At 42.4% G+C, this 27,190-nt stretch overlaps 2 protein-coding genes and 3 non-coding genes across 6 annotated transcripts; all 5 read right to left on the reverse strand.

The window, feature by feature from the left end:
* Positions 1-5,051: 5,051 nt before the first annotated feature.
* LOC124016044 (60S ribosomal protein L3) lies at positions 5,052-9,881 on the reverse strand. Its single transcript, XM_046331565.1, has 8 exons — positions 9,750-9,881; positions 8,927-9,119; positions 8,481-8,649; positions 7,947-8,082; positions 7,499-7,685; positions 6,958-7,316; positions 6,513-6,632; positions 5,052-5,179 (listed from the first exon to the last, which is right to left on the reverse strand). The coding sequence occupies exons 1-8, from the start codon at positions 9,750-9,752 to the stop codon at positions 5,135-5,137; spliced, it is 1,212 nt and encodes a 403-aa protein (XP_046187521.1). The 5' UTR covers positions 9,753-9,881; the 3' UTR covers positions 5,052-5,134.
* LOC124016579 lies at positions 6,246-6,376 on the reverse strand. Its single transcript, XR_006835390.1, has one exon. It is a non-coding gene; the product is annotated as a small nucleolar RNA SNORA54 (small nucleolar RNA).
* Positions 7,399-7,479, reverse strand: LOC124016593. The gene has a single exon (XR_006835403.1). It is a non-coding gene; the product is annotated as a small nucleolar RNA U83B (small nucleolar RNA).
* Positions 7,792-7,885, reverse strand: LOC124016589. The gene has a single exon (XR_006835399.1). It is a non-coding gene; the product is annotated as a small nucleolar RNA U83B (small nucleolar RNA).
* Positions 9,882-9,953: 72 nt separating the features above from the next.
* Positions 9,954-26,147, reverse strand: LOC124016045 (solute carrier family 25 member 39-like). 2 transcript variants are annotated; one of them, XM_046331566.1, is made up of 12 exons: positions 25,063-26,145; positions 21,698-21,803; positions 19,288-19,347; positions 18,631-18,681; positions 13,453-13,562; positions 13,207-13,274; positions 12,888-13,012; positions 12,521-12,694; positions 12,217-12,326; positions 11,412-11,493; positions 11,206-11,286; positions 9,954-11,090 (listed from the first exon to the last, which is right to left on the reverse strand). In XM_046331566.1, exons 2-12 carry the CDS (start codon positions 21,792-21,794, stop codon positions 10,972-10,974), a joined length of 1,077 nt encoding a protein of 358 aa, XP_046187522.1. In that variant the 5' UTR covers positions 21,795-21,803; positions 25,063-26,145; the 3' UTR covers positions 9,954-10,971. The 2 variants fall into 2 exon arrangements, with proteins under 2 accessions (XP_046187522.1, XP_046187523.1); XM_046331567.1 differs by lacking the exon at positions 18,631-18,681 and having other exon boundaries at positions 25,063-26,147.
* Positions 26,148-27,190: the final 1,043 nt, after the last annotated feature.

Raw genomic sequence — 27,190 nt, forward strand, 5'->3', positions numbered from 1 at the left:
CTTTTGCACAATCAGAGGACTTGTTCTTGGGATACAAAATCAGTGCAGCTGGAATAAAGCCGGGCCCCGAGAAGATCAGCGCCATCACATATGCCCAGACCCCAGAATGTGGCTGAAGTCAGGAACTTCTTAGGCATGGCCACATATGTGGGTAAGTTCCTCCCACAGTTCTCAGATACAACCAAACCTCAGAGACTTACTAGCCAAAGAGAATGACTGGTCATGGGGTCACATGCAACAGGTGGCGTTTGACAAAATCAAAGGAGATCTGGCCTCACAGAGAGTGCTGGTCCAGTACCGTCCCCACGCTAAGACAAAAGTATCAGCAGATGCATCTTCTTTTGGGCTAGGGGCAGTCCTCACACAGATGCTGGACAACATGGAGTGGGGTCCAATAGCATACATCTCCCGAAGCTTATCCGACACAGAGCAAAGATATGCTCAAGTAGAGAAGGAGGCGTTGGCTATCACATGGGCATGTGAAAGGCTCAGCCAATAACTTATTGGCCTGCAGTTTACAGCAGAGACTGACCACAAACCACTGTTGGCTCTGTTAGGGACAAAAGCACTGGACGACTTGCCTCCCAGAGTTCTGCGCTTCCGCCTCAGATTACTGAGGTTCACCTACAAGATGGTGTATGTGCCAGGGAAGGCACTGATCACAGCAGATGCACTCTCCAGGGCCCCAATTAAACGTCCATTATCAGAGGAGGAGCCATGTCTAGAGGGTGAGGTACAGGTGTCCATTAATGCAATAAGGGACAGTCTACCTGCATCTCAGACCAAACTGCAGCAGATTGCAGAGGAGCAACAACGAGACCACATCTGTCAACAGATAGTGCAGCAGTGCAAAAAGGGATGGCCCAGGCAGGAGGAACTACCTTAGCTGCTGAAGCCCTATTGGGTGCACCAAAGTGACTTCCACTGTAATGGAGACCTTCTCATGAAAGGACAACAGATAGTTATCCCAGAGACTCTACAACCAGAAATGCTAAACAGAGTGCATGATGGACACATGGGGATAACCAAATGCAGACTGAGGGCTCAACAGTCAGTGTGGTGGCTTGGTCTGAGTACTCAGATTGCCAAGCTAGTGGCCCATTGTGAGGTCTGTACAAACTGTCAACCTTGTCATCCGGAGCCAATGATGGCAACGGAGCTGCCAAAACGGCCATGGCAAAAGGTAGGGGCGGATAAGTTCTATTGGAAAAATGACACTTATCTGCTAGTGGTAGATTACTACTCAAGATACATTGAAATAGCAAAGACACCCATAACCACATCAGCTGGTGTTATCAATGGATTAAAGTCAAATTTTTTTCCAGGCAAGGGGTCGCTGAGGTCCTGGTTACAGATAACGCTCCCCAGTTCTCTGCGAGCTCCTTTTCTGCTTTTGCCGCAGAATATGACTTCATACATGTGACCAGTAGCCCCTACCATGCACAGAGTAATGGTGAGGCAGAGAGAGCTGTGAAAACAGTCAAGGGACTGCTGAAAAAGAACAAGGATCCATACAGGGCTCTGTTAGCTTACAGAGTTACACCACTGCATCATGGGCCGTCACCTGCTGAGCTCCTGATGGGCAGGAGGCTGCGTTCCCCATTGCCTGTCTCGCCGGCTCAGCTTAAACCCAGATGGCCTAACAGGAAGGCCTTCGCTGAGAGGGACAAACGTCTGAAACAAACGCAAACTGGAGCCTTTAATCGGAGACACCGTGCTAAAGAGAGGCCAGAGCTGACCGAAGGTCAACGCGAGTGGATTACAAACTCAAAGACGCCAGCAATAGTGCTGAGGAAAGCGGATGCCCCACGCTCCTATGTGATGGACACAGGCTCAGAGGGGTACGAAGGAACAAAACACACCTCAGAGCTCTTCCAGATCTACCAGCCACACAGACTGAGGCCACAGAAAATGCACAAAAAGAGGGTGGAGGAGAGAGAATGCTCACAGAGCCACAAGCACACCCAAAAAAGGATGTGAAGCCACCAGAGTGGCTGAAAGACTATGTTACGTGAAGAGAAAACATACTGCTGGGGACCATACCCAGCAAAAAGAGATTGTACCTAAGTTAATGTTCATACTGTGTGATTTAATACTTTCATACTGTTTCAGGATGGGAAGTAGCATGTTAGACAATAACACTGGTTTCCAAATTGCATTTCAGTTATGCTTCAGTGGTTATGCATGTTGAGTTCTTGTTCATGGGAGAGGGGAAGATGTAGTAGGATGTCCCTTGGGGGTATCCATGCCTATGTAGGACATGCGAGGGTTAGGTTAATAAACAGACTGGAGCTAGAACCTCATTGTCGCGCGTCTTTATTTTAGATCATACTACAATTATTACACAACACAGGCCATCTCCATGAGTCTCCCTCCAGACACTGTATCACTTCTTTCAGTGGATGCATCATGTTCATATCACATTCTTTGGGATTTCTTTCCCCTCCTTGGACCTCAACGACGAGAAATGCTTCCGTTGGGGAAAGTTTTGAAAAACTGAAATGTGCTGTTGTGTGAACAATGCTCCAAAGACTTAAAGTAGCACTCCAGTCTCATTCTCGCCTCATTGAACACCTGATTTATTTAACAAAAGGCACATCTCAATAGGTGGTCCAGGTATGTCTGACACGGCACAAGTGGGGTTGTTCTCTATTGCTCTTCTATTGTTCCTCGAGCCAATAGACTTTCCATCAAACCAACTCCTTGAATGCCCTCCTGGTAGTTTGCAGTTCTGTCTAAAAACACTATTTTAATCAAAACATATTTGTTTACCCTTTACTGTGAGTATTTTACTGTCTTTATACTTGGGATATCACCTTAACAGGAAAAGTTTAAAAATCACTGGAGGACATCTTTAAGTTAATAGGAAATAAGGACCTTGAAAATCCTTCTGAAAATCAATTCTTTTGCAAAGGGTGCAGAATACTGTATTATGCAGAGATGTGTAGCGGGAGACGTGAGGGACGTCTAAATGGAGTGCAAAACACCTGCTTTTACCATGACAGACTGACCAGGTGAAAGCTATGTTCCCTTATTAATGTAACTTGTGAAATCATTAAAAAATGATTTTTAAGCCTTGAGACAATTGAGACAAGAATTGTGTATGTGTGCCATTCAGATAGTGAACGGGCACGACAAAATATTTAAGTGCCTTTGAACAGGGTATGGTAGTATGTGCCAGGCGCACCAATTTGTGTCAAGAACTGCAATGCTGCTGGGTTTTTACATGTTCAACAGTTTCCTGTGTGCATCAAGAATGGTCCACCACCCAATGGACTTCCAGCCAACTGTTGGATAAACCTGTCAATAATCAACTGACTGGCTTTCTTGATGTTTATAGTATTCTCTCGAGTATGCAATCTGGCTTCCGCTCAGGTTATGGGTGTGTCACCATTGCCCTTGATTCTAAGCAACATTGTGCTGCTATTTTTATTGACTTGGCCAAAGCTTTTGATACAGTAGACCATTCCATTCTTGTGGGCCGGCTAAGGACTATTGGTGTCTCTGAGGGGTCTTTGGCCTGGTTTGCTAACTACCGCTCTCAAAGAGGGCAGTGTATGAAGTCAGAATCTCTGCTGTCTCAGCCACTGCCTGTCACCAAGGAAGTACCCCAAGGACGGTGCACTGTCCTCTCAGCACATAGCAAAGCTGCAGGTGTATGTAGGTTAAGTCTAGACTTGGTTTCCTCTATCGTAATCACTCCTCTTTCACCTCAGCTGCCAAACTAACCCTGACTCGGATGACCATCCTACCCCAGCTAGATTACAGAGATGTAATTTATAGATCGGCAGGTAAGGGTGCTCTCGGGCGGCTAGATGTTTACCATTCGGCCAGCAGAATTACCACCAATGCTCCTTATAGGACACTGTAAACGGGTCATCTCTGTATACCTGTCACAAGACCCACTGATTGATGCTTATTTATCAAACAGCCTTAGGCCTCACTCCCCCCTATCTGGGGTATCTACTGCAGCCCTCATACACCCGTTCCACCAGTGACACGGTGCCAAAGTTGCCACAAGAGGAAACATTCCCGACCCAACAAATTGAGGCTATTGAGGGCAAAAGGGTGTGCAACTCAATAGGTGTTCATGTTCTGTACACTTTCTATAGCCAGTCGTCTAAATGGAAAATGACTTTCGTTTAGAAAGACGTGGCTGTATACATTCACATTCATGCAAAGCAATGGTCGAAATCTGACAAGGAATTTATCTAAACATACTATCATCCTGATCAGTGCACTCTGGACTGTAGTGTTCTTTCCCTTGAAAATCCAGACAGCCTGCAGCAGCGGGCCATATCACAATAGTCCAGTCACTTTCTCAGTGTTGATGGAATAAGTGCCAGGATGTTACCCTGACAAAAGTCCCATTACGCACAATGATTTTAGCAGAGCATTTATACAATGCACACATCTTGCAGTGCAACTATGCAGGCAGTCATGAGATTCGCAACCCATCAATTAGCCTTGAACTGTACTAATTCACCAAGCTGTCATCTGCAGCTTCCCAATATGCTGACAGGCAGCGGTAAAAGGCCACCAGTACTGCCCAACTGAATCATCCTCCAGCTCCCTCAAGTTGGGCAACCACTAGTGAACTACAGGCAAGCAGTGCTTTATAAATCAGCTTATTTCATGAGCCATGTTGACCGTGACAAGTTAAGGGCTGATCGTCAACAGGCACAGCCAAAATTGACTAAATTCACAGAAATGTGAGTTAGAGGCACTCATCGAAAGCAAGTCTTAAGGGGTAGGTCAGTTCTGTGCATCTGTCCAGAGTCTTTGTACACCAGTGTCAAACAGGTGGTACAAACAGTAGCTACACAACTTTGTGACAAAGAAACTAGTCAAATTTTCCCCCTAAGGCTGCTGGGCTGTCAACTGTCCTACTTATCAAGACTCAAATTGACCAAGACACATTTAGCAAATAAGCAATTCATTTTTTGTTGAACAAATCCATGCATCAACCCAAATACAAGAATCAATTTGCTGGGCCCACGTAGGCCTCAGATTAAAGTGTGAGATTATGCATATCATAAGAAACGAAGAAGGACTTTTCACTTGTTTTATTATTAAACAACTCCGCAGTGCAGCATGAGGACTCATACCACTAGACAGAGCTAGAGGACGACATTTAGGCAGTCTCTTCCTTGGCAATGCGGTCCTTCTTGAGTGGTCCCTGTAGACAAAAGGACAAGTGGTCAGTGACAATGCATAGAGTTTAATAAGCAGCCTCCACACCAGGGGTGTCAAACATACGGCCCCCAAGGAGGTTCGATCAGGCCCGCAGGATAATTTGAAAGTGGAAAAAATGCATAAAAGACATGGAATTAATATTTTTAATTCGCTGCAATTCATGGATTATCCGCTAAGGGGCGCACTCTTTCCATCAGAGTAGAAGACAAGCCGCATCACTGAGACAGACTGAAAACAGCAGACGGTATCAATGCGCCATCTGCTGCTTGTTACGACGTTGTTAATACCTTGGTCTCTACCTCTCCGCTACACCCTCATTAGCCAAAATGTCGTTATCCAAACGGAGAAAAGTAGATAAGGAGTGTAGAATTTTCAAAGAAAAATGGACCACGTCCTATTTATTTACAGAGATGCACGGAAAACCTTTGTGCTTGGTGTGTTTGCAACAAGTTTCGGTATTGAAGGAATATAATATTCGAGGCCACTACGAGACTCATCACAGCGAAAAATATGACGGCTTGCAAGGACAACTGAGAAGAGATAAGATTAACGAATTGCTGGCGGGTCTGAGGAAACAGCAGTCAACTTTCATCCAGAGCCGAGAAGTCAGTGAAGCAGCGGTAAAAGCCAGCTACCTAATTGCTAGCGAAATAGCATTAGCATCGAAGCCGTATTCCGACGGTGACTTTGTTAAACGATGCATGATGAAGGCGGCTGAACTTGTATGTCCCGAGAAGCGACAAGCTTTTGCCAATATTAGCCTGACGAGGAATACTATAGCAGAGAGGATTTCGGAACTATCGGCAGATTTAGACAGTCAATTGAAACAGAGAGTCAAGTCATTTATTGCATTTTCCGTGGCATTTTCCTAATGTTCTTGTGCTTCTTTACACCAAAACAAAGGAAAGACCTGATATTTTGGTTATTTATAGCAGAGTATGGTATAATTTTAATGGTCCGGCCCACTTGACATCTCCCTAGGCCGTATGTGGCCCACGATGCGAAATGAGTTTGACACCCCTGCTCTACACCATCTGTGGCTCCAGGGGTGATGTTCCCAGAGAGTGAACAGGGAACAGCAAAAAAATGATGCCGCTCCCCTGCCTCACTGAAGTTTGATCTAGCACCTGAATGGAACCCAAATTCATACCAAGAGTGAACCAGGTTACGATAAGTGCACTATGGGCATAGGGGACTGAGCTGCAATGCCAGTTGTACGTAAACTAGGGTGGGTCCACCACATTGATCCAGGGGACTTGTGAAACAGAGTGAAGCCATTGGAAGAGACAAGTAAATGTCATGGAAACTGAACGCACCATGAACGCCTTCTTTTCCTCCACTGTCTGGAAGCGGCCGTGGCCAAACTTGGAGGTGGTGTCGATGAACTTGAGGTCGATCTTCTCCGTGGCACGACGGCTGGACTGCACCAACAGAGACTGAAAAAAAAGAAGCATATATATATATATATATATATTTTTTTTAAATATACAGATTAGTGATGCATTCCTTTAACAGGCCATACAGGACAACAACATTTAGCACAGTGTCCATCTGGTATGAAACAAATGCCCTAAAGTCAATACACCCCAGAACCCTACATGCAACAGGGCCAGCACACTGCCATTAGTTTCATCGATCCAGGGAGGGAACTACCCATATTTAATACGTACCTATTCAGTTCAGCCAACTTATAAGTACCCAATGCCAACTGACAATGCATTGGAATATACATGCATAAGATGGAATTATCTCTTTCCTCACCTTACGCAGGGTTAGCACCCTCTTCTTGACTCCAATTGTGCAGCCCTTCAGCATGACAAAGTCATTGGTCACCTCTCCGTAGTGGACGAAGCCACCCAAAGGGGTGATGCTCTTGTTGGACAGATCGTACTCGGTGGCGGCGTTGTTCTTCACCAGCTTGCCATCCTTGGTGTGGTAGCCCTGGCCGATCTTGTAGATCTTCTTGTTGATCTCTGTGCGGTGGTGGTAGCCCTTCTGACCAGCACGGGCCACGGAGAAGGCCACGCGGGAGGGATGCCAGGCACCGATACAGGCCACCTTACGCAGACCACGATGGGTCTTACGGGGGAGCTTCTTTGTGTGCCAACGGCTGGTGACACCTAAAGGGGAAATTTCAATGTTTAGTACCGGAGGGCTTAGCATTAATAACTAAAGCTTGGTTAACTACAGGCATTAGCGAGTTGTGGTCTCAGAAGGCAGCATGGAATGCATCCTCATGCGTGTCAGACACCATGCCTGATGCAGTGTTCCGTGTCTCACACAAAGCCCTTCAGACACATACCTTTGTATCCGTGACCCTTTGTGACACCGATGACATCGATCATCTCATCCTGGGTGAAGACATTGGTGATGGGGATAGACTGCTCCAGCTTCTCACGGGCCCAGTCCACCTTGTCAGAGATGGAGCCTCCATTGAGCTGCACCTCCATCAGGTGGGACTTCTTCTGCCTCAGGGGCAGCAGCCTCATCTGGATGGGGAGGAGAGAGGCATGTGAGCCTGCTAGTCCTGGGACAAGTATAGCTAGTACAAACACCATGTATTCAAACCAAAATTGGGTTAAATGTGATCCAGGGGACAGTCTCAGAAGGAAGGCAGCATGGAATGTATCCTCATGCGTGTCGGACGTCATGCCTGACGCAGTGTTCCGTGGTCTCGTCACAGACAAAGGGAGATCTGATTGATTAAAACTGTGGCGTTGCAGGGAGCGTATTCTATCCCGCTCACTCACCTGCGTGTGGGCGATGATGCGGACGACCTGGCAGTACTTCTTCATGGAGGCAAAGTCCTTCTCCAGCTGCTTCTTGCCCTCGTCATCCTGCCACTTCTTGCAGTACTTTGTGAAGGCCTTCTTCTTGGACTTGTACCTAAGAGCATGCAGCGTGACCGGAGGGTAGGGGAGAAGAGGCACACGGGTTGGCACAGGTCCTTCATAACCCCAGGGGGCCAGCGGAAGAACACTGCACTCAGCTGCTCGCCCAGCCTTCACAGGGGCGAAGGGGGCAGTTACAGCTTCAGAAGGGTTTTCGGCTCATGACGCGGTTTCTAAGAAGCGCTTTCCACCGGCCAGAGGAGCCCGGAGCTCATCAGGACACGAGGCACCCGAGCGGAGCTGCCACCAGGGGGGCACCAGATGTTAAGACTCACTGAAACACCACATATTTTATGTCGAGCAACATGCTTCAAAGCTCATATTTAAACGCAATTATACACTATCCAACCAATAATCAAAATATCTATTCTTTTCACGTGTATAATGGCTCACCAGTTCCTGTAGAAGCGACGCTTGCACTCATCACTGATGTGCTCAGCGAAGATGGTCTTGAAGGAACGCAGGCCACGGGGGGTCTCGACATAACCCACAACACCCACCACAACCATGGGAGGAGTCTCCACAATGGTCACAGCCTCAACCACTTCCTTCTTGTTCACCTCTGTAGGAAAATAGTCAGGTATGAAGGTCAGTAATACAGGAGTTCCACGGTAGACTTAAATTGCATAAGTTCAATGCTCAACGACTGCGCTCAGTGCTCGACATTCATCAAGGGTTAGACCCAATATGTCCGCCCGTCGAGGGAATCATCACAGGCAGAAAAAAAGACAAACAGTAATGCAAGACCAAAACTAATATGACTTGGTTATGTATTCATCAATCCCACAGCAATATTCACCCAGTCAATTAAACAAAACAGAATGAAGCCAAATACTCACTTGAGCCAGGTCTGTCGACTTCACGCACGATGTGAGTCATGCCAGCCTTGTAGCCAAGGAAGGCAGTCAAGTGGACTGGCTTGCTGGGGTCATCCTTGGGGAAACTCTTCACCTTACCACGGTGACGTCTGCTCCTCTTGCGGGGCAGGAAGCCCAAGGATCCGTGGCGGGGAGCCGAAAATTTACGGTGGGACTGTGAAGACAACGCAATTCAGCACATTGTCCATGAGGCATACAAAACTATATGAACGCACTTGAGTCAATATGTCAGAACTCGATATTGGTTGGCCTCATGCTGTTCCTGTTCATTCTGTCCGCCCGTCGAGGGACTAGTCACCGATATTCACGAAATAAATCCCAATTAAATAAATCCCAACTATGGACGGAAACAGAGTCTTGGAATAAACATGTGTAACCGTAGTCGTTAGAGGTTCGGAGGACCTTGACTAGCTACTGTTGGGCGGGCTAATGGGTCAGGCCTCATAAGGTAAAGCCCGTTATAAAACAGTAGAAATTTAACTAGCACGTTGTCAGTCTTAAACAAGTTTGATTGTGAACTAACGTTACAAAATGTCTGTTTAAAATGTATTTGAGTAGAGAAGCATGCTAGGCCTCAGTGTATCAGCCATTTTAAGCTACCAGTATGCCAACGATTCCTCATACATTCATTCTGTAATAATCTTAAGACCATGTTATTATGGTAAGGTCTAACATACAACTATTAATTACAGATGACACATCCTACCTATTGACTTAGAGGGGGAACATAAGGTTTAAGAAGATGCAAAACGGATTGAAAAAGTCTCAAATAAGACGAACTCACCATTCTGTCTCAGAGCCGATTGAAAAAGAGGCCTATGTAAGGGGTATGTTTGGTATTTATACAAGGACGTGACCCATCACGTGATTAACGTCGCCAACCAGCATCATGGCTCCGCCTTCCTGCTGTACAAACGCTTGCTTCAAAATCTAGAATTCCACTGTAACAGAAATGCATCAGCTAATTGATAAGGCAAAAGCTCTTGTGATTGGTGCAACACCTTTTTATTTTACAACTGTCCATCTCAACTTGTTCTCAACTAGCCTACCTGGTTAAATAAAGGTGAAAAATAATAATTTTAAAACAGTAAAACCAGTCAGAGCATACAAAACATTCTATACATCCATGTAAGGTACACAAGAAATAATAAACACACAAATTGAAGATCAAGGCAACAACTCAGTTCAGTCCAGTAGCCTAGTTTGTAGAACTCCAGATCTTTCTCAAATGCTGAAAAAAAATCTAATGAACGTTCTTCAAAAAAACTATATTGAGCCCAGGTCTGAAATGGATCAACAGAAAACCTACACACATTCAATCATGTAAAAATATAAATAAAAAGTATGTCAACCCCTTTTAGATAGCATAGTCAATTTGCCAGCTGTTTTGTCTGAAGTATTTCGGTTGATTGAATAACATGTACCAAATTAACTCATAAAACCCATTTCTCATCCTAGGGGAATGAGCCATGGTAACCCACCTACATGGTATTTATTCCCATCACAAAAATGGACATTGAATAGTAAGCTACATTTGGTCAGATGACAAATCAATATGAGAGAATGCTACATTAAGAATATCCACTCATCTCAGCTCAGCCTTGCATTTGGTCTGGGCTAGTAGTTGAAGGGAAGGTCTTGATTGAATGGATTACTTTGCATGCAGTTTTTTTAGGGTTGTTGTTAGAAGTGTTATCCCAGGTATGAACAGCAGGGGGCTGTACTAGCAAAGATGAACACTTTTAGCGTGCAAGGAAAGCATGCTAAAGTCTGAATAAGCCTTAGGTCACAGGGCCGTTCCCCCACAGTTCTGAATTTAACTAATGGACACATTCATGGATACACTTATGACAGTGTTCACAGTTGTAGGAGTAGCCTCCCTGTGGGCCAATAGAAAGGGCTAGAAAACAGACAAAAAATCCTGTGCATTGGCTGCTGCTAATAGTCTCTTCCCATTCTGCCACAGAAGAAGGTAGCCAACCCTGCTTCTCCACACACACAGCCCCTCAGCAGGCCTGTTGCTCTCGGTCAAGGTTTATCTTCTGGAAGAAGATCTTCCCAAACTCATAGGTGCTGATCATGACAGCACAGGCTGGGGCAACTTTGATCACCCTGGGTAGGAAACCTGAGGGGGATAAAGAGACACAATTTACCTGATTTAGTCCTTCATTCAGACTGCTTACTCTACCAGCACTTCAGGCATTGCAAATATATACTTATTATATATCCTTTGGACTTACCTGCAAAGAGCCCCCTGTATCCCGATTCAGCCAAAATTCCCCTCATGATATGCCATGTGGATGTGGGATTCTTCACAGGGACTAAGAGGAAGGGGAGAAAGACTTAGTGGGATTTAGTGGGCAATCCTACGTTCTATCAGAGAGGACAAAATATGATTTCAGATGTGAATGGCCATATGAGTACATAAGACCATGTAATTACACACCTCCCAGTGTCTCCATCTCCCCCAGTTGGATCTGTCTTCGTGTCTTCACCACGTCAAAAGGTAGAGTCATGATGGCAGCAACCTGGGACAGAAGACAAAGACACACTCTCTATAAGCAATACCCAGTAAAATCAACAGCAATACCCAGTGAAATCAACATAACTTACCCCCTGATCTATTGATCAGCAGTACGTTATGTAACTAGACAGGTGAAACACTAAAAACAGGCTTTAACCAGGGGGTCCACCAGGGGGTCAATTATCAACAGTCTAATGGTTGTCACAATGACACAGCAATTCTCTATTCTTTTCTGGTGTCAACTCAACCCTTATAATAACTCATGAGAGGACTGTCGAACTGCCATGATTTGACAGGGAACTTCCTGTTTTACTACAGATCTAGGCTAAGTAAATGTGTCCACGTCTCTCACACATGAGAGAATCTCTCTAAACAAACATAGGCCTGTTTTCAGCAGGGAGAGGCATTTGATCTTATTTATCATGGCCTCTTTCTGTCATAAATACAAATAACATCTGTGTTACAACTGGCTTTCCTTTCCTGGTGAGAGATAGCACACTGAACTCTTCTCCATGTTTGTCAATGATCTACCTAAAATAAAACACACCTCTGCCTCACTTACAGTAAACTGAAAAGAATAGGAGCGGGAAAAAAATAATTTGACTATTTAGCTGTATACACCTTGCAATGTACAAACCATCCATCATCTTCTTCATGAAATCTAATAGAAGACATCTGCTTAACATACATTGTAAATTCCCAGTAGTGGTATTAATGAGATACTCACAGCTCCAGAGATGGCTCCTGCTGTGAAGCTGATTGAGAAGGTGGCCTGAGACACATTGTACTGATCACACAGCTGGGCCTTCACCAGCTCATAGTTGAACCAGTACAGGGCTGCACACACAGAAAAACAGTCAGATTGAAAAGTCACTGAGAAACATTATCACACCGAAGATAGTATTTATTTTTCACCCACACAGGCGGTCTTCATTATGTAACCCCCCAACTACTATCAACCAGTCCAACTAAGCCCTAGCAGTGACAGATAAATGGTTAGTGACATAACGTCCATGGAGGTGAAGTCTCACCTGAGAAGGGGACGTCTCGTAGGACGGTGGGTCCCCAGCCCCTCCACAGGGACAGCCAGCCATCCTGGGCAACACTAGAGCGGATACACACCCTCAGCTCGCTGTAGGTCAGCTTCCGGGACTGCATCTTGGTACGCACCAGCTCTAATGGGCTGATCACACTCACTGCTCCCACTGGAGAACACACAGAAACGGGGGAGTCAACGGAAGAGGGGCAGCAACAAACACATTACAGAAGGGAACAATGTAATAATGGCATTATTATATATATACATTCTTAGTGTGGTGTGTGACAACTGAACTATCATAATCAAGACTTAATCAAATTCAAGATATTGTGAACCCCCATCCCATGTAGTCCACTTACGTCTAGCGAGACCCCCAGCCACCAGGGGGATGTAGTTGCCTTGGAACCCCATGCCGTAGCGCAGTAAGTCTCTGAGCTGGTCATAGCAGGTGAAGTAGATGACAGTGGCAGGCACCGCCATCACCCTGTACACAAACAGCAAGAAACTGTCAATCTCAAAGCTCTGCAAGCTGTTATATGATTAGGTGCAAAACAACACACTGAAATTGAAACCATGAAGTTATAGTTCTGAGTTCTCTTTTACACGATCAAGGACTGATCGCTCTTGTTACCGTTCTTTATTACAAATACATGTACTTGAAATACTCCAGTGACTCACAGTGTGGGAGGCAGCCCGCTCCACAGAGACCTGACCCCCTCGTTGCGCGTGATCTTCACAAAAGCATCCTGAGAAAAACATACACCACACCGTGTTTGTCCTTGGGAACTGTGGAGTTCCAAAAAAATACAAACATTTTGGACTTCAAAAGACAGGTCGTTCCCCATCCAGTGTTTTAACGATGTCAAACCAGGTGATGTTGTGCTGTGTTGGTGGGAGTGAATAAGAGGGTTCTGAGTCTCTTACCAGGGTGCCACTGAAGTGGGTTGGTGTTTTGTACCAGCTGGTGCAGCTGGCCCCATACTGACACACATAAATGTGATCCATCAGGCCATTACAATACAGGAAGCACTTCCCTGAGACACAAAACACAAGAACAGGGTCACCAAAACAACCATACTGGTTAATATGTTACTGTACGAGACATGATGCTCTACTTCTATCTATACTATAGATAGGTAAATGTGAACCTACTGGGAGTAATGCCAAACGTTGGCGTCTCTGTAGGGCACGCATTCATGTGTAATTATAGTAGGTCCGTTTGATACATCTATAGCTTCTAGTTATGTCAAATGAATGGATATTCAATAGTTCTGTAAAATAATGACATTGGTAAAAAAAAAAATACTTTAACAGTTTGTTTTTCAGTCAATAGTTGAACTTATATTGATGTGAGAGTGTCCATGACAGAGGTTAGATAAGCTATTAATAACAGAGGTTATGGCAATGACCGGTCAGACAGACACTGGGGACGATAACACCAAGGCTGCTCTAGCCAAGGCCTGCTCTGGACTACTAGTGTTTGCCTTATTTTAGGTATTGGCAAATGGTCAATCCAAGGCAAAGTATTTGAGGAGAAATCTATAAACAAACAAACGAGCTCCTCTAGTAATAGAAAATTACATTGTAAAATAAGTGTTATACAGTATAACCTATGAACTACTTGTTTGTTTCTTTGAGATTCATAAACACAAGTACCACAAGGTATAATTTGATACCCGGTAGCTATGAATCATGTTGAAATCTTTCAAGTACCAGAAAGCACTGATTGTTACCACATCATTTCCTTGTGAAGTTCAATATGCTAATACTAACTAGCTGGTTACAATATCTGGGCAAATTTCCCTTAGTTTTCTTTATAAAATGTTCAGAGTGAGTTATGGTGTAGCTGAGTGGAGAGATAGAGAGAGAGAGCGCCAAGGCTGTAGCCCATATAATCATTCAGCTGAGAGTATGAGGGTGCACTGAGGAAGAGTATGAAGTTACATACATATGTATGTAACTATGTATGTATGTATGTATGTATGTATGTATGTATGTATGTATGTATGTATGTATGTATGTATGTATGTATGTATGTATGTATGTATGTATGTATGTATGTATGTATGTATGTATGTATGTATGTATGTATGTATGTATGTATGTATGTATGTATGCATACATATACATACACACATATATACACATATACACACATATATACACATATACACACATATATACATATACACATATATATACATATACACATATATATACATATACATATACACATATATACATATACACATATACACATACATATACACATACATATACATATACACATACATATACACATACATATACACATATATATACATATACACATATATATACATATACATATATATATATATATATACATATATATATATACACACATATATATATATACACACACATATATATATATATATACACACACACACACACACACACACACACACATACATATATATATATACACACACACACACACACACACACATACATATATATATATACACACACACACACACACACACATACATATATATATATACACACACACACACACACATACATATATATATATATACACACACACACACACACACATACATATATATATACACACACACACACACACACATACATATATATACACACACACACATACATATATATACACACACACATATATATATATACACACACACACACACACACACACACACACACACACACACATACATACATACATATATATATACAGTGCCATGCGAAAGTATTCGGCCCCCTTGAACTTTGCGACCTTTTGCCACATTTCAGGCTTCAAACATAAAGATATAAAACTGTATTTTTTTGTGAAGAATCAACAACAAGTGGGACACAATCATGAAGTGGAACGACATTTATTGGATATTTCAAACTTTTTTAACAAATCAAAAACTGAAAAATTGGGCGTGCAATATGTGCCATGTAAAAAAGCCAACGTTTGAGTTCCTTGCTCAGAACATGACAACATATGAAAGTTGGTGGTTCCTTTTAACATGAGACTTCAATATTCCAAGGTAAGAGGTTTTAGGTTGTAGTTAATATAGTATTTATAGGACTAGTTCTCTCTATACCATTTGTATTGCATATACCTTTGACTATTGGATGTTAATATATGCCATTTAGCAGACGCTTTTATCCAAAGCGACTTACAGTCATGTGTGCATACATTCTACGTATGGGTGGAAAGCTGTTGGGATCGAACCCACTAGGTTTTGTTGTAGTTAATATTATTTAAGGACTAGTTCCTATACCATTTCTATTGCATAACTGAGCTACACAGGCACTTTAGTATTGCCAGTGTAACAGTATTAAAATGTTCCATCAGTTTATGTTCCACATTATACTGTCATTATACAACATTATCTTCACCAGATCCTGTTACGGAGTCTAGTTGATAGGTAATCGACTAGCCGGACTGTTCCCCGGACTCCACTTGTTGCCATTCGTACAATGCACAAACAAGGCTATTGAACCTGACATTGGTGTCTGTCGTTATTCCTTTATCTAACATATCATACTGAAACAGATCCCTCTCAGCACTGCCTGGACTATGCAAAAATGCAAATGCTTTCCGTTTGAGTTATATTAGGTTTTATTTTCATCGTTTTTCATCGTCCCTCTCCTCGCCCCTGTTAACTTGAAATGACACAACGACAAGGTTCCAGTTTAACAAAGTTTACTATACCGTATGAACACCCTCAAAGGTCGCCATTACACTCAAGGCTAGGTCCATCAACTACCAGACTTCCTGCGCATGCTCACTCTTGACTGAGAGATAGCCCCGTAATAACAGAAATATTGGGATACTTAAAACATGAACTTAACAGCCCCTACCTGGGCTCAAACCAGGAACACATCGACAACAGCCACCCTCGAAGTAGCTTTACCAATCGCTCCACAAAAGCCGCGGCCCTTGCAGAGCAAGGGGAATAACTACTCCAAGTCTCAGAGCGAGTGACGTTTGAAATGCTATTAGCTCGCACCCCGCTCACATCGGTTACACCAGCCATTAGGCTGATAAGCTTGAAGTCATAAACAGCGCTGTGTTTGCGAAGAGCTGCTGGCAAAACGCACGAAAGTGCTGTTTGAATGAATGCTTACGAGCCTGCCGCTGCCTACCATCGCTCAGTCAGACTGCTCTATCAAATCATAGACTTAATTATAACATAATAACACACAGAAATACGAGCCTTTGGTCATTAATATGGTAGAATCTGGAAACTATCATTTCGAAAACAAAACGTTTATTATTTCAGTGAAATACGGAACCCTTCCGTATTTTATCTAACGGGTGGCATCCCAAAGTCTAAATATTCTTGTTACATTGTACAACCTTCAATGTTATGTCATAATTACATAAAATTCTGGCAAATTAGTTCGCAATGAGCCTGACTCTGCGTGCAATGAACGCAAGAGAAGTGACACAATTTCACCTGGTTAATATTGCCTGCTAACTTGGATTTCTTTTAGCTAAATATGCAGGTTTAAAAATATATACTTCTATGTATTGATTTTAAGAAAGGCATTGATGTTTATGGTTAGGTACAGTCGTGCAACGATTGTGCTTTTTTCGCAAATGTCCTTTTGTTTAATAATCCCCCAGCGGTGCACCGATTATACATCCCCCAGCGGTGCACCGATTATACATCCCCCAGCGGTGCATCGATTATACATCCCCCAGCGGTGCATCGATTATACATCCCCCAACGGTGCATCGATTTCCGATTGTTATGAAAACTTGAAATCGGCCCTAATTAAATCGGCCAATCCGATTAATCCATCAACCTCTAATAGACATAGAGGTCGACCGATTAATCGGAATGGCCGATTATATACAGCCGATTTCAAGTTTTCATAACAATCAGAAATTGGTATTTTTGGGCGCCGATTTCCGATTGTAATTTTATTTTCTACCTTTTATTTAACTAGGCAAGTCAGTTAAGAACACATTCTTATTTTCAATGACTGCCTAGGAACTGTGGGTTAACTACCTTGTTCAGGGGCAGAATGACTGATTATTACCTTGTCAGCTCAGGAGTTCCAATTTTGCAACCGCACAGTTAACTAGTCCAACGCTCTAACAATTGCACTCCACGAGTAGCCTGCTTGTTACGCGAATGCAGTAGAAGCCAAGGTAAATTGCTAGCTAGCATTAATCTTATCTTATAAAATCAATCAATCATAATCACTAGTTATAACTACTAATCCAGTTTAGCAGGCAATATTAACCAGGTGAAATTGTGTAATTTCTCTTGCGTTCATTGCAAGGGCCGCGGCTTTTGTGGAGCGATGGGTAACGATGCTTCGAGTGTGGCTGTTGTTGATGTGTTCCTGGTTCGAGCCCAGGTAGGACCGAGGAGGGGGACAGAAGCTATACTGTTACACTGGCAATACTATAGGGCCTATCAGAACATCCAATAGTCAAAGGTATATGAAATACAAATGGTATAGAGAGAAATAGTCCTATAAATACTATATTAACTACAACCTAAAACCTCTTACCTTGGAATATTGAAGTCTCGTGTTAAAAGAAACCACCAACTTTCATATGTTCTCATGTTCTAAGCAAGGAACTTAAACGTTAGCTTTTTTACATGGCACATATTACTTTCTTCTCCAATACTTTGTTTTTGCATTATTTAAACCAAATTGAACATGTTTCATTATTTATTTGAGGCTAAATTGATTTTATTGATGTTTTATATTAAGTTAAAATAAGTGTTCATTCAGTATTGTTGTAATTATCATTGTTACAAATAAATAAATAAAAAAATTAATCGGCTGAGTTAAATTGGTATCGGCGTTTTTGGTCCTCCAATAATCGGTATCGGCGTTGAAAAATCAGAATCGGTCGACCTCTAATAGAGGGTACATATAATTGCCAAAGATTTCAAAATCAATTTGCTCAGACTATGGTTAAAGCGCATTTGTTTTGTTTTCCCAGGAAACCCAGTTTGTTAGTAGGTCATATTGGCAGAGCAGTGCCAGATAGGCACATGTAGTCAGTCAGACTGGGCAAAGTCTGGGCATGCAGCGAGCGGCGCCGGCTGGTTTACTCACATTTGGAGGGGCGGATTACACCACTCCATGAAGCAGAGTCAGCAGCTAAAGCTATGAAACAAAGCAAAGAGAGAGAGATAGAAACACAGAGATGGAGAGAATGAAAGAGCACAAGACACACAAAATAAGCATTTGAGCAGAGAAAAGCTAAAGCATGTCTCACATTCCACTAAATGTAGCCCGACATGGCTGCCGAAGGTCAACATTGCTGACATAAGGACTTCTAAACCCCCTTTACTTCAACCCCTCTTCTATTATTTAGGTTTAGGGAGCAGATGGGCAAGAGGCTGAATGTAGTCTCTCACAGGGAAAATGATGACAGTGCAGTTGAGTTTATTTATTTAATTTATAATTTTTTAATTTAACTAGAAAAGTCAGTGAAGAACAAATTCTTATTTACAATGACGGCCTATGAACAGTGGGTTAGTTCAGGGGCAGAACAACAGATTTATACCACGTCAGCTCGGGGATTCAATCAAGCAACCTTTCGGTTACTGGCCCAATGTGCTAACCACTAGGCTACCTGCCTCCCCAGTTTTCAGGGGTGGGGAGTGGGGACATAAATAAACATCTAATACTTAGACTATCCCCGCAATGGTAAGAAGCAATAAGCAGACTCATCGTATAAGCAATGAATGTTATCTGTTGGTGTTCTACCTTGATAGAATGGTGTTTGCTGGGCCTGCAGCCTTATCTTCACAACGTCCAGTGGTGTGACTGTGAAAGAGAGACAGATTCAATTATACTGATCTATTAACACACATCATGGGTCTCGTCAATGAGGAACATCTGCATACATGAGTGTGAGCGTATGTTTGTGTGAGGTGCAGGTATTGGAGTGGCCATCACAAAGCCCTGACCTGAATCCTATAGAAAATGTGTGGGCAGAACAGGAAAAAGCGTGTGCGAGCAAGGAAGCCTACAAACCTGACAGTTACACCAGCTCTGTCAGGAAGAATGGGCCAAAATTCACCCAAAGTATTGTGGGAAGCTTGTGGAAGGCTACCCAAAACAATTGACCCAAGTTAAACAATTTAAAGGCAATGCTACCAAATACTAATTGAGTGTATGTAAACATTCTGACACAATGGCAATGTGATGAAAGAAATACAATCTGAAATAAATCACTCAACTATTATTCTGACATTTCACATTCTTAAAATAAAGTGGTGATCCTAACTGACCTAAGACAGAATTTTTTACTAGTATTAAATGTCAGGGATTGTGAAAAACTGAGTTTAAATGTATTTGGCTAAGGTGTATGTAAACTTCCGACATCTTCCGACATCAAATGTATACAGTGGGGCAAAAAAAATATTTAGTCAGCCACCAATTGTGCAATTTCTCCCACTTAAAAAGATGAGAGGCCTGTAATTTTCATCATAGCTACACTATGACAGACAAAATGAAAAAAAAAAATCCAGAAAAATCACATTGTAGGATTTTTTATGAATTTATTTGCATATTATGGTGGAAAATAAGTATTTGGTCAATAACAAAAGTTTATCTCAACACTTTCAAAATCTCACGATACATGGCCCCATTCATTCTTTCCTTTACACGGATCAGTCATCCTGGTCCCTTTGCAGAAACAGCCCCAAAGCATGATGTTTCCACCCCCATGCTTCACAATAGGTATGGTGTTCTTTGGATGCAACTCAGCATTCTTTGTCCTCCAAACATGACGAGTTGAGTTTTTACCAAAAAGTTCTATTTTGGTTTCATCTGACCATATGACATTCTCCCAATCTTCTTCTGGATCAACCAAATGCTCTCTAGCAAACTTCAGACAGGCTGGACATGTACTGGCTTAAGCAGGGGGACACGTTTGGCACTGCAGGATTTGAGTCCCTGGCGGCGTAGTGTGTTACTGATGGTAGGCTTTGTTACTTTGGTCCCAGCTCTCTGCAGGTCATTCACTAGGTCCCCCCATGTGGTTCTGTGATTTTTGCTCACCGTTCTTGTGATTATTTTGACCCCACGGGGTGAGATCTTGCGTGGAGCCCCAGATCGAGGGAGGTTATCAGTGGTCTTGTATGTCTTCCATTTCCTAATAATTGCTCCCACAGTTGATTTCTTCAAACCAAGCTGCTTACCTATTGCAGATTCAGTCTTCCCAGCCTGGTGCAGGTCTACAATTTTGTTTCTGGTGTCCTTTGATAGCTCTTTGGTCTTGGCCATAGTGGAGTTTGGAGTGTGACTGTTTGAGGTTGTGGACAGGTGTCTTTTATACTGATAACAAGTTCAGACAGGTGCCATTAATACAGGTAATGAGTGGAGGACAGAGGAGCCACTTAAAGAAGAATTTACAGGTCTGTGAGAGCCAGAAATCTCTCTTGTTTGTAGGTGACCAAATACTTATTTTCCACTATAATTTGCAAATAAATTCATAAAAAAATCCTACAATGTGATTTTCTGGATTTTTTTTGTCTGTCATAGTTGAAGTGTACCTATGATGAAAATTACAGGCCTCTCATCTTTTTAAGTGGGAGAACTTGCACAATTGGTGGCTGACTAAATACTGTTTTGCCCCACTGTATATATAAGTTTGATAATTATATAGACCTGATCATCTGTTGAAGAAATTGACCAACACCGACTAGTTCAAGTATACCCAGTTTGTCATTTATTGATTTTAACACATCGGTTTTGTCCTTTACCATTCCCGGTGGTGAAAATATTAAATTGTCTGTCTGTAGAAGAGTCACGTTTTCGTTTTGAAGTAGGTTCCCCTGTCTTACTCTCTGCCATGTTTGGGTGTTGCTTGGTTTCATCATATTTGTTGATACATTTCTCTAGTCTTATGATTTGTTTTGTACGGTTATCCAGATTGAAGGTGCTAATATTCCCCATCAGATTGTGTAGTGATAATATTTAGTCTAATTTACTGATTTAGAATATTGTGTTTTTATCTTGAGGTGGTCTACAGCTGTGTTCATTCCACCATCTTGGTGTTTGCAATCTGTGCTTTTACTGGTTCCCCTAAATTTCCCTAGGTAGGTTTATTTATTTATTGGCAGAGAGGACATGTTTGTTGTTGTGCCCCTCTATTGGACATTGATCTTACCGAACACTGATGTGAGCAGCGCCCCAGTGCCAGAGGCCAGCATCTGCTGCACTGGAGTGATCCCAGCTGAGGGGGTAACAACAGGCCGCTCCCCCATCCTGACCACCTGAGACAGACAGGGAGACAGAAAACATCAACTTTAACCACACTACTCAAATGTCAGTGTCATAGTGTTACTTTAGTTCTCTTCTAATGAGAGGCAAGTTAGTGCTTGACAGATTCCATTATATGTGAAATAAACAAGGCTGTTGGGGAGTGCCTCTGCTTTGAGATAGGCTATACTCTGTCAAACTGTGCCTGATTACTGAGACAAAATATAATGTCCTCAGGGCAAGACGGCCAGCATGGTCACTGCCTGGACAACAGCATGACTATTGTAAAGCTTGAGCTTAGCCTAATCCTAGGCTCCTGCATATTATCCAAGCGTATTCAGAAGTCTATTTCTAAGTGATAGTGACTAGACGTACAGTAGCCTCGTTCATGTGTGATAGGAGGGGTTATAATAGAGCGCTTGACACACTAAGATAAGGTATCTGTTGTGTGCACATCTCCCCTCTCCTAGCTACTACACCCAGTTTTCAAACCCCACACACTCCCACAACACCTCACTGATACAATAGCACGTCTGATAACATAAAAACTACTATCCACAGAAGATTGACTAAGCCCACATTCAATACAGACAGCGGGGGGTATTAGAACCTGACGAATTGAAAATGGGTGATATCAAATGGCAATTTGAAATGGGTGATATCAAACGTGTTTACTAAGATACATTAATAATTGGCAGATTATGAATGAAAGAGTCTAGAAAGCAACAAGAAAGAACATCTACCTCTCTCTTTACAGTACCACTAACATAGGGCTAATTGTTTCTAGATGAACATTTCTAGCCCAGTTCTTGATCAGAGGGAGCCATCTCAAGCATATGATCAAGTGTTGTTGAGAGGCTCTTGCTGCCAAGGGATTCTTTTTAATTTTTACCTTTATTTAACTAGACAAGTCAGTTAAGAACAAATTCTTATTTTCAATGACGGTCTAGGAACAGTGGGTTAAGTGCCTTGTTCAGGGGCAGAACGACAGATTTTTACCTTGTCAGCTTGGGGATTTGATCTTGCAACCTTTTGGTTACTAGTCCAATGGTCTAACCACTAGGAATGCCTGACAGCTTGAAATACATTTTGGACACTACAGTGAAAATGGTTAACTTTGTTAAAGCAAGGCCCCTGAACTCATGTATTTTCTGCAATAGGCAATGACTTGGGCAGAGACCACGTAATGCTTTTATAACGTAACGCTTTTATAACATACAGAAGTGCGCTGGTTATCAAGGGGCAAAGTATTGACAATTCTTTTTAAATTGAGAGATAAGCTTAAAGTTCTTCACTGAGCATAATTTTCACTTATCTGACCGCTTGCATGATGATGAGTTTCTCACACGACTGGCCTATCTGGGGGATGTTTTTTCTCGCCGGAATGATCTGAATCTAGGATTACAGGGACTCTGCAACTATATTCAAAGTGTGGGACAAAATTGATGCTATGATTAAGAAGTTGGAGCTCTTCTCTGTCTTGATTAACAAGGACAATACACAGGTCTTTCCATCATTGTATGATTTTTTTGTGTGCAAATTAACTCAAGCTTACGGACAATGTCAAATGGAATATAGCGAAGCACCTGAGTGAGTTGGGTGAGCAATTATGCAGGTACTTTCCCAAAACAGATGATACAAACAACTGAATTCCTTATCCCTTTCATGCCCTGCCTCCAGTCCACTTACCAATATCTGAACAAGAGAGCCTCATCGTAATTTCTGGATTGGGCTGTGCTCAGAGTATCCTACCCTGGCAAATGGCGTTGTTAAAGACACTGATTCCCTTTGCAACCACGTACTTGAGAATGTGAGAGTGGATTCTCAGCCCTCACCAGCATGAAAACTAAATAATAATAATAATAATACAGGCACTGTCACGACTTCTGCCGAAGTCGTTGCCTTTCATTGTTCGGGCGGTGCTCGGCGTTCGACGTCACCGGTCTTCTAGTCATCATTGATCCTTTTTTCATTTTCCATTGGTTTTGTCTTGTTTTCCCACACACCTGTTTTCAATCCCATTCATTACCTGTTGTGTATTTAACCCTCTGTTTACCCTCATGTCTTTGTCAGAGATTGATTTGTTGTCAGTGTAGTGTGATTGTTTGTATAGGTGCGCGTCGGGTCTTCGTACCCATGTTTTGTTTGTACATTTATTGTTATGGAGCATACTCGTGGAACTTTATTAAAAGACTCCATATTTAAACTCCATTTGACTCTCCTGCGTCTGACTTCCCGCCACCTATTACACCTATGCCTGACAGGCACAGACTGTGTGTGGAAAATTATTTAAGACAGACTCTCTCCAAATACAACCCAACATTGCAGAATTATGTGCATCCTTTCAAGCACAACCTTCTCATTAACCTGTGATGAGTTAGTCACAATTGTCAATGAACAAATAAGGTTTTATATGTAAGATGGTTAAATAAAGAGATGTATATTATTATTTGTGCTTTGGTCCTATAAGAGCTCTTTGTCACTTCCCACAAGCCGGGTTGTGACAAAAACTCACACTCATTCTTATGTTTAATAAATGTATTGTATAGTGTGTGTGGCAGTCTTACAACGATGGCAAAAAACAACATTGTAGAGTGCACTGACCCTGGTGCTAGAGGGGGTACAGCTGAAGGTTGAATGTTTGAAGGGGTACGGGACTATAAAAAGTTTGGGAACCACTGTGCTAATCACTGTTCAATCTCTCACTCACAGAGCAATGGCTAATTTAGTCTTTACATTTCCACCCTGTTGAGATTATGCACATAACAGATTGGAAAATGCACCTCAAAAAATGTAAGTGCCTGAGTTTGATCAACATGTTTTTCTGAAAGCTAAGTAACTGTAATATTGCACTGTACTGCATCTCATGTTTGCACTACACCCACATCTACAAAGATACTTTGTGACATCTCCACCCAGTCAACAAATCTGACTCTGTAGCCTTGTTGGCGTGGTGATATAATGATGATGAAGGACTAACACACGGACATTTTGTCGTGCTGGGAGAAAAAAAACATGTTGTCGTGCTCCTTTCTCAATTATAAAACGCTCACAAAACATTGGTTGTAGAACCTACCTAGGTAGCTAACGTTACATGAGCGACCATGCATGTACAGTAGAGTAGCTAATCTAATGGCAAAACAGGAACACATGCCAGCCCTCCCCAATCCAAGATGCTTGATAGCTAAGGCTAGCTAGCTGGCTAACAGACACTAGCTAGCTGACTAAATATCGCAAAACAGAAGATACATCATGCCAAAGCTTGATACTCACCTCTAGTTTATAGCGTAGCTATAACGGGTATCTATCTGCGTTGTGAATTTGATGGGATTTCATGGCATGTTGCCTGTTTCCCTGAGTGTTGAATGGACATGCTGTTCACAGCCGTGAGCTGCTGTTAGCTAACTTGACAAAGCTATCGAGCTAGGAACAAGTAAACCGACCCCTGATTTGTCTGCCGTGTCAAGACACGCCTTCCATTAGTCTGACCACGGTTCGTGCTTGGTTATTCTTCTTCTTCCCTTGCAAAAAGAAATTGAACTATATTTTAACACATTTAAATACTCTGCCAACAAAAACGCTGTTAGAATTATAAATGTGCGTCCTCCCCTCCCTGACTTGCCTCTTTACTTGAAATAAATGCCTCCCCTTCGTATCTCTATTACACTGTTCCTGCCATCTCTGCAACATCACTGTCCATATCAGGCGTGTTGCCTCTGCCTTGCTTATTGAAACTACAACATCCCCACTACTAAGTGCTTGTTAAGCCAGTACATTAACTGCCTCGTTCCCCTCCACCCCCACATGGGCTGGGACCCAAGTAAATCTTATCTGTATACCCATCTGTCTAATCTTGCCATGGGTTTGTAGACCCTCATTAAACATGGCCTTGTCTGCCATGTGACCTAAAGGACTGGAGACTCATCAACACTGCACATGAATCAGAGCAAATAACTACTCTGTCTGGCTTGACTTCCTCCACCCACTGCAAGGCCAACAGTATGGCTATCAACTCTGCCTTATATACAGCCAGATAATCTGTAATATGTTTCTTGACTGCCACCCCACAGTCCTGCATCGCAAACGCTGACCCAGTACGTCCTGAACCATCTGTGTAAATAGCCACAAAATCCTGATACACAGTATCCAGACATCTCTTAAACAAATCAGATGGATCAACACCCTCCCTATCTTTCTGTAGGTTGACCCAATAATTAATTGCCAACTGCTGTCTCCTAATCTACAATGTCATATCCCCCATCTACACCTGTAGCGCAGCCACTGGTGAGGTCCGAAACGCCCCACTACGTTATCTGAGTCCTTGCCCTTGCTTGTTTCTCCTCCATCCTATCCGTTGTTATTGGTTTGTCCCAATGACAGTATTTATATTTGTCCTTTGAACTACTGCACCTTCTAGCGGATAAGCTTTTCTAGTACCTGTCAGTGGCGCGTGTGTGGTAGATTGACACCTGTGTAAACCATTCAGAATGTCGAATAGCTAGGAAGACATTTAGGGGCGTGAACATATTTCCTGCACTTGATATTTTGTTGTTGAGAAACTTCAGCGCTTTCAGGAGTCGGCTACATTGTCAAGGAGCACTGACACCTGTAAAGTCACTGAAATAGAGGTAAGGTCAACTTTTTTTTATGTAGATAGTGGCAAGATCTCAATGACAAATTCTAAACTTCTCAAGTGAAATTGTACCAAATGTTCTACTTCAAATTAAATTGCATATATTGTTTATGCTATCCTTGTCATTGCTTTTAAATTGTTGTCATTGTTCATTGTCTTTTGTGATAACAATTACAAATAATTTAATATGGACCTAGGTGGGTGGGTCCATCTTTTAAAATTCTAAATGCACATTCTGGCCAACATGGTTGAGTGTGTGCCAATAGAAAAATAAGCATGATGATATGTCAAGGTCCACAGTTCTTCTGGAACTGTTAAAGCCCATTTCATTCTCCTTTTGAAACCACCTTGTCACAAAATACAGTAAGTGAACAGTACTGATTGTCAGGTGAATATTGTCTGTGGTTAATACACCTGTGTTCCCTATTGCTCTTGATACCACAATGAAGGAAAGTATCTCTTATGGGAGGTACTTGGCTCAAATTAAGGGGAATTTTCCTTTCATAAAAACAGGTAAACTGAAAGTAGAAATACTGTATTCTGCATCATTTTTGTGTCTAGTAGCCTAAACAACACTGAAGCAATGGTAGACTGCTTTAATGATCTCCCATGTGAAGCTCAGCACTTAGTAACAGTATAATCATATCCCCTTTTCTGCATCATAGATTCATTATTTAAATGTGGTTGCATATGAGGAGGGCTTTGTCATGGTAAGAATGTGGAACTGTTAACTTTCTGAAGCTCACCAGATGGAACATAAAAGAGGAA

This window comes from Oncorhynchus gorbuscha, linkage group LG26, assembly GCF_021184085.1.
Source record: "Oncorhynchus gorbuscha isolate QuinsamMale2020 ecotype Even-year linkage group LG26, OgorEven_v1.0, whole genome shotgun sequence".
Classification (NCBI taxonomy): Eukaryota; Metazoa; Chordata; class Actinopteri; order Salmoniformes; family Salmonidae; genus Oncorhynchus; species Oncorhynchus gorbuscha.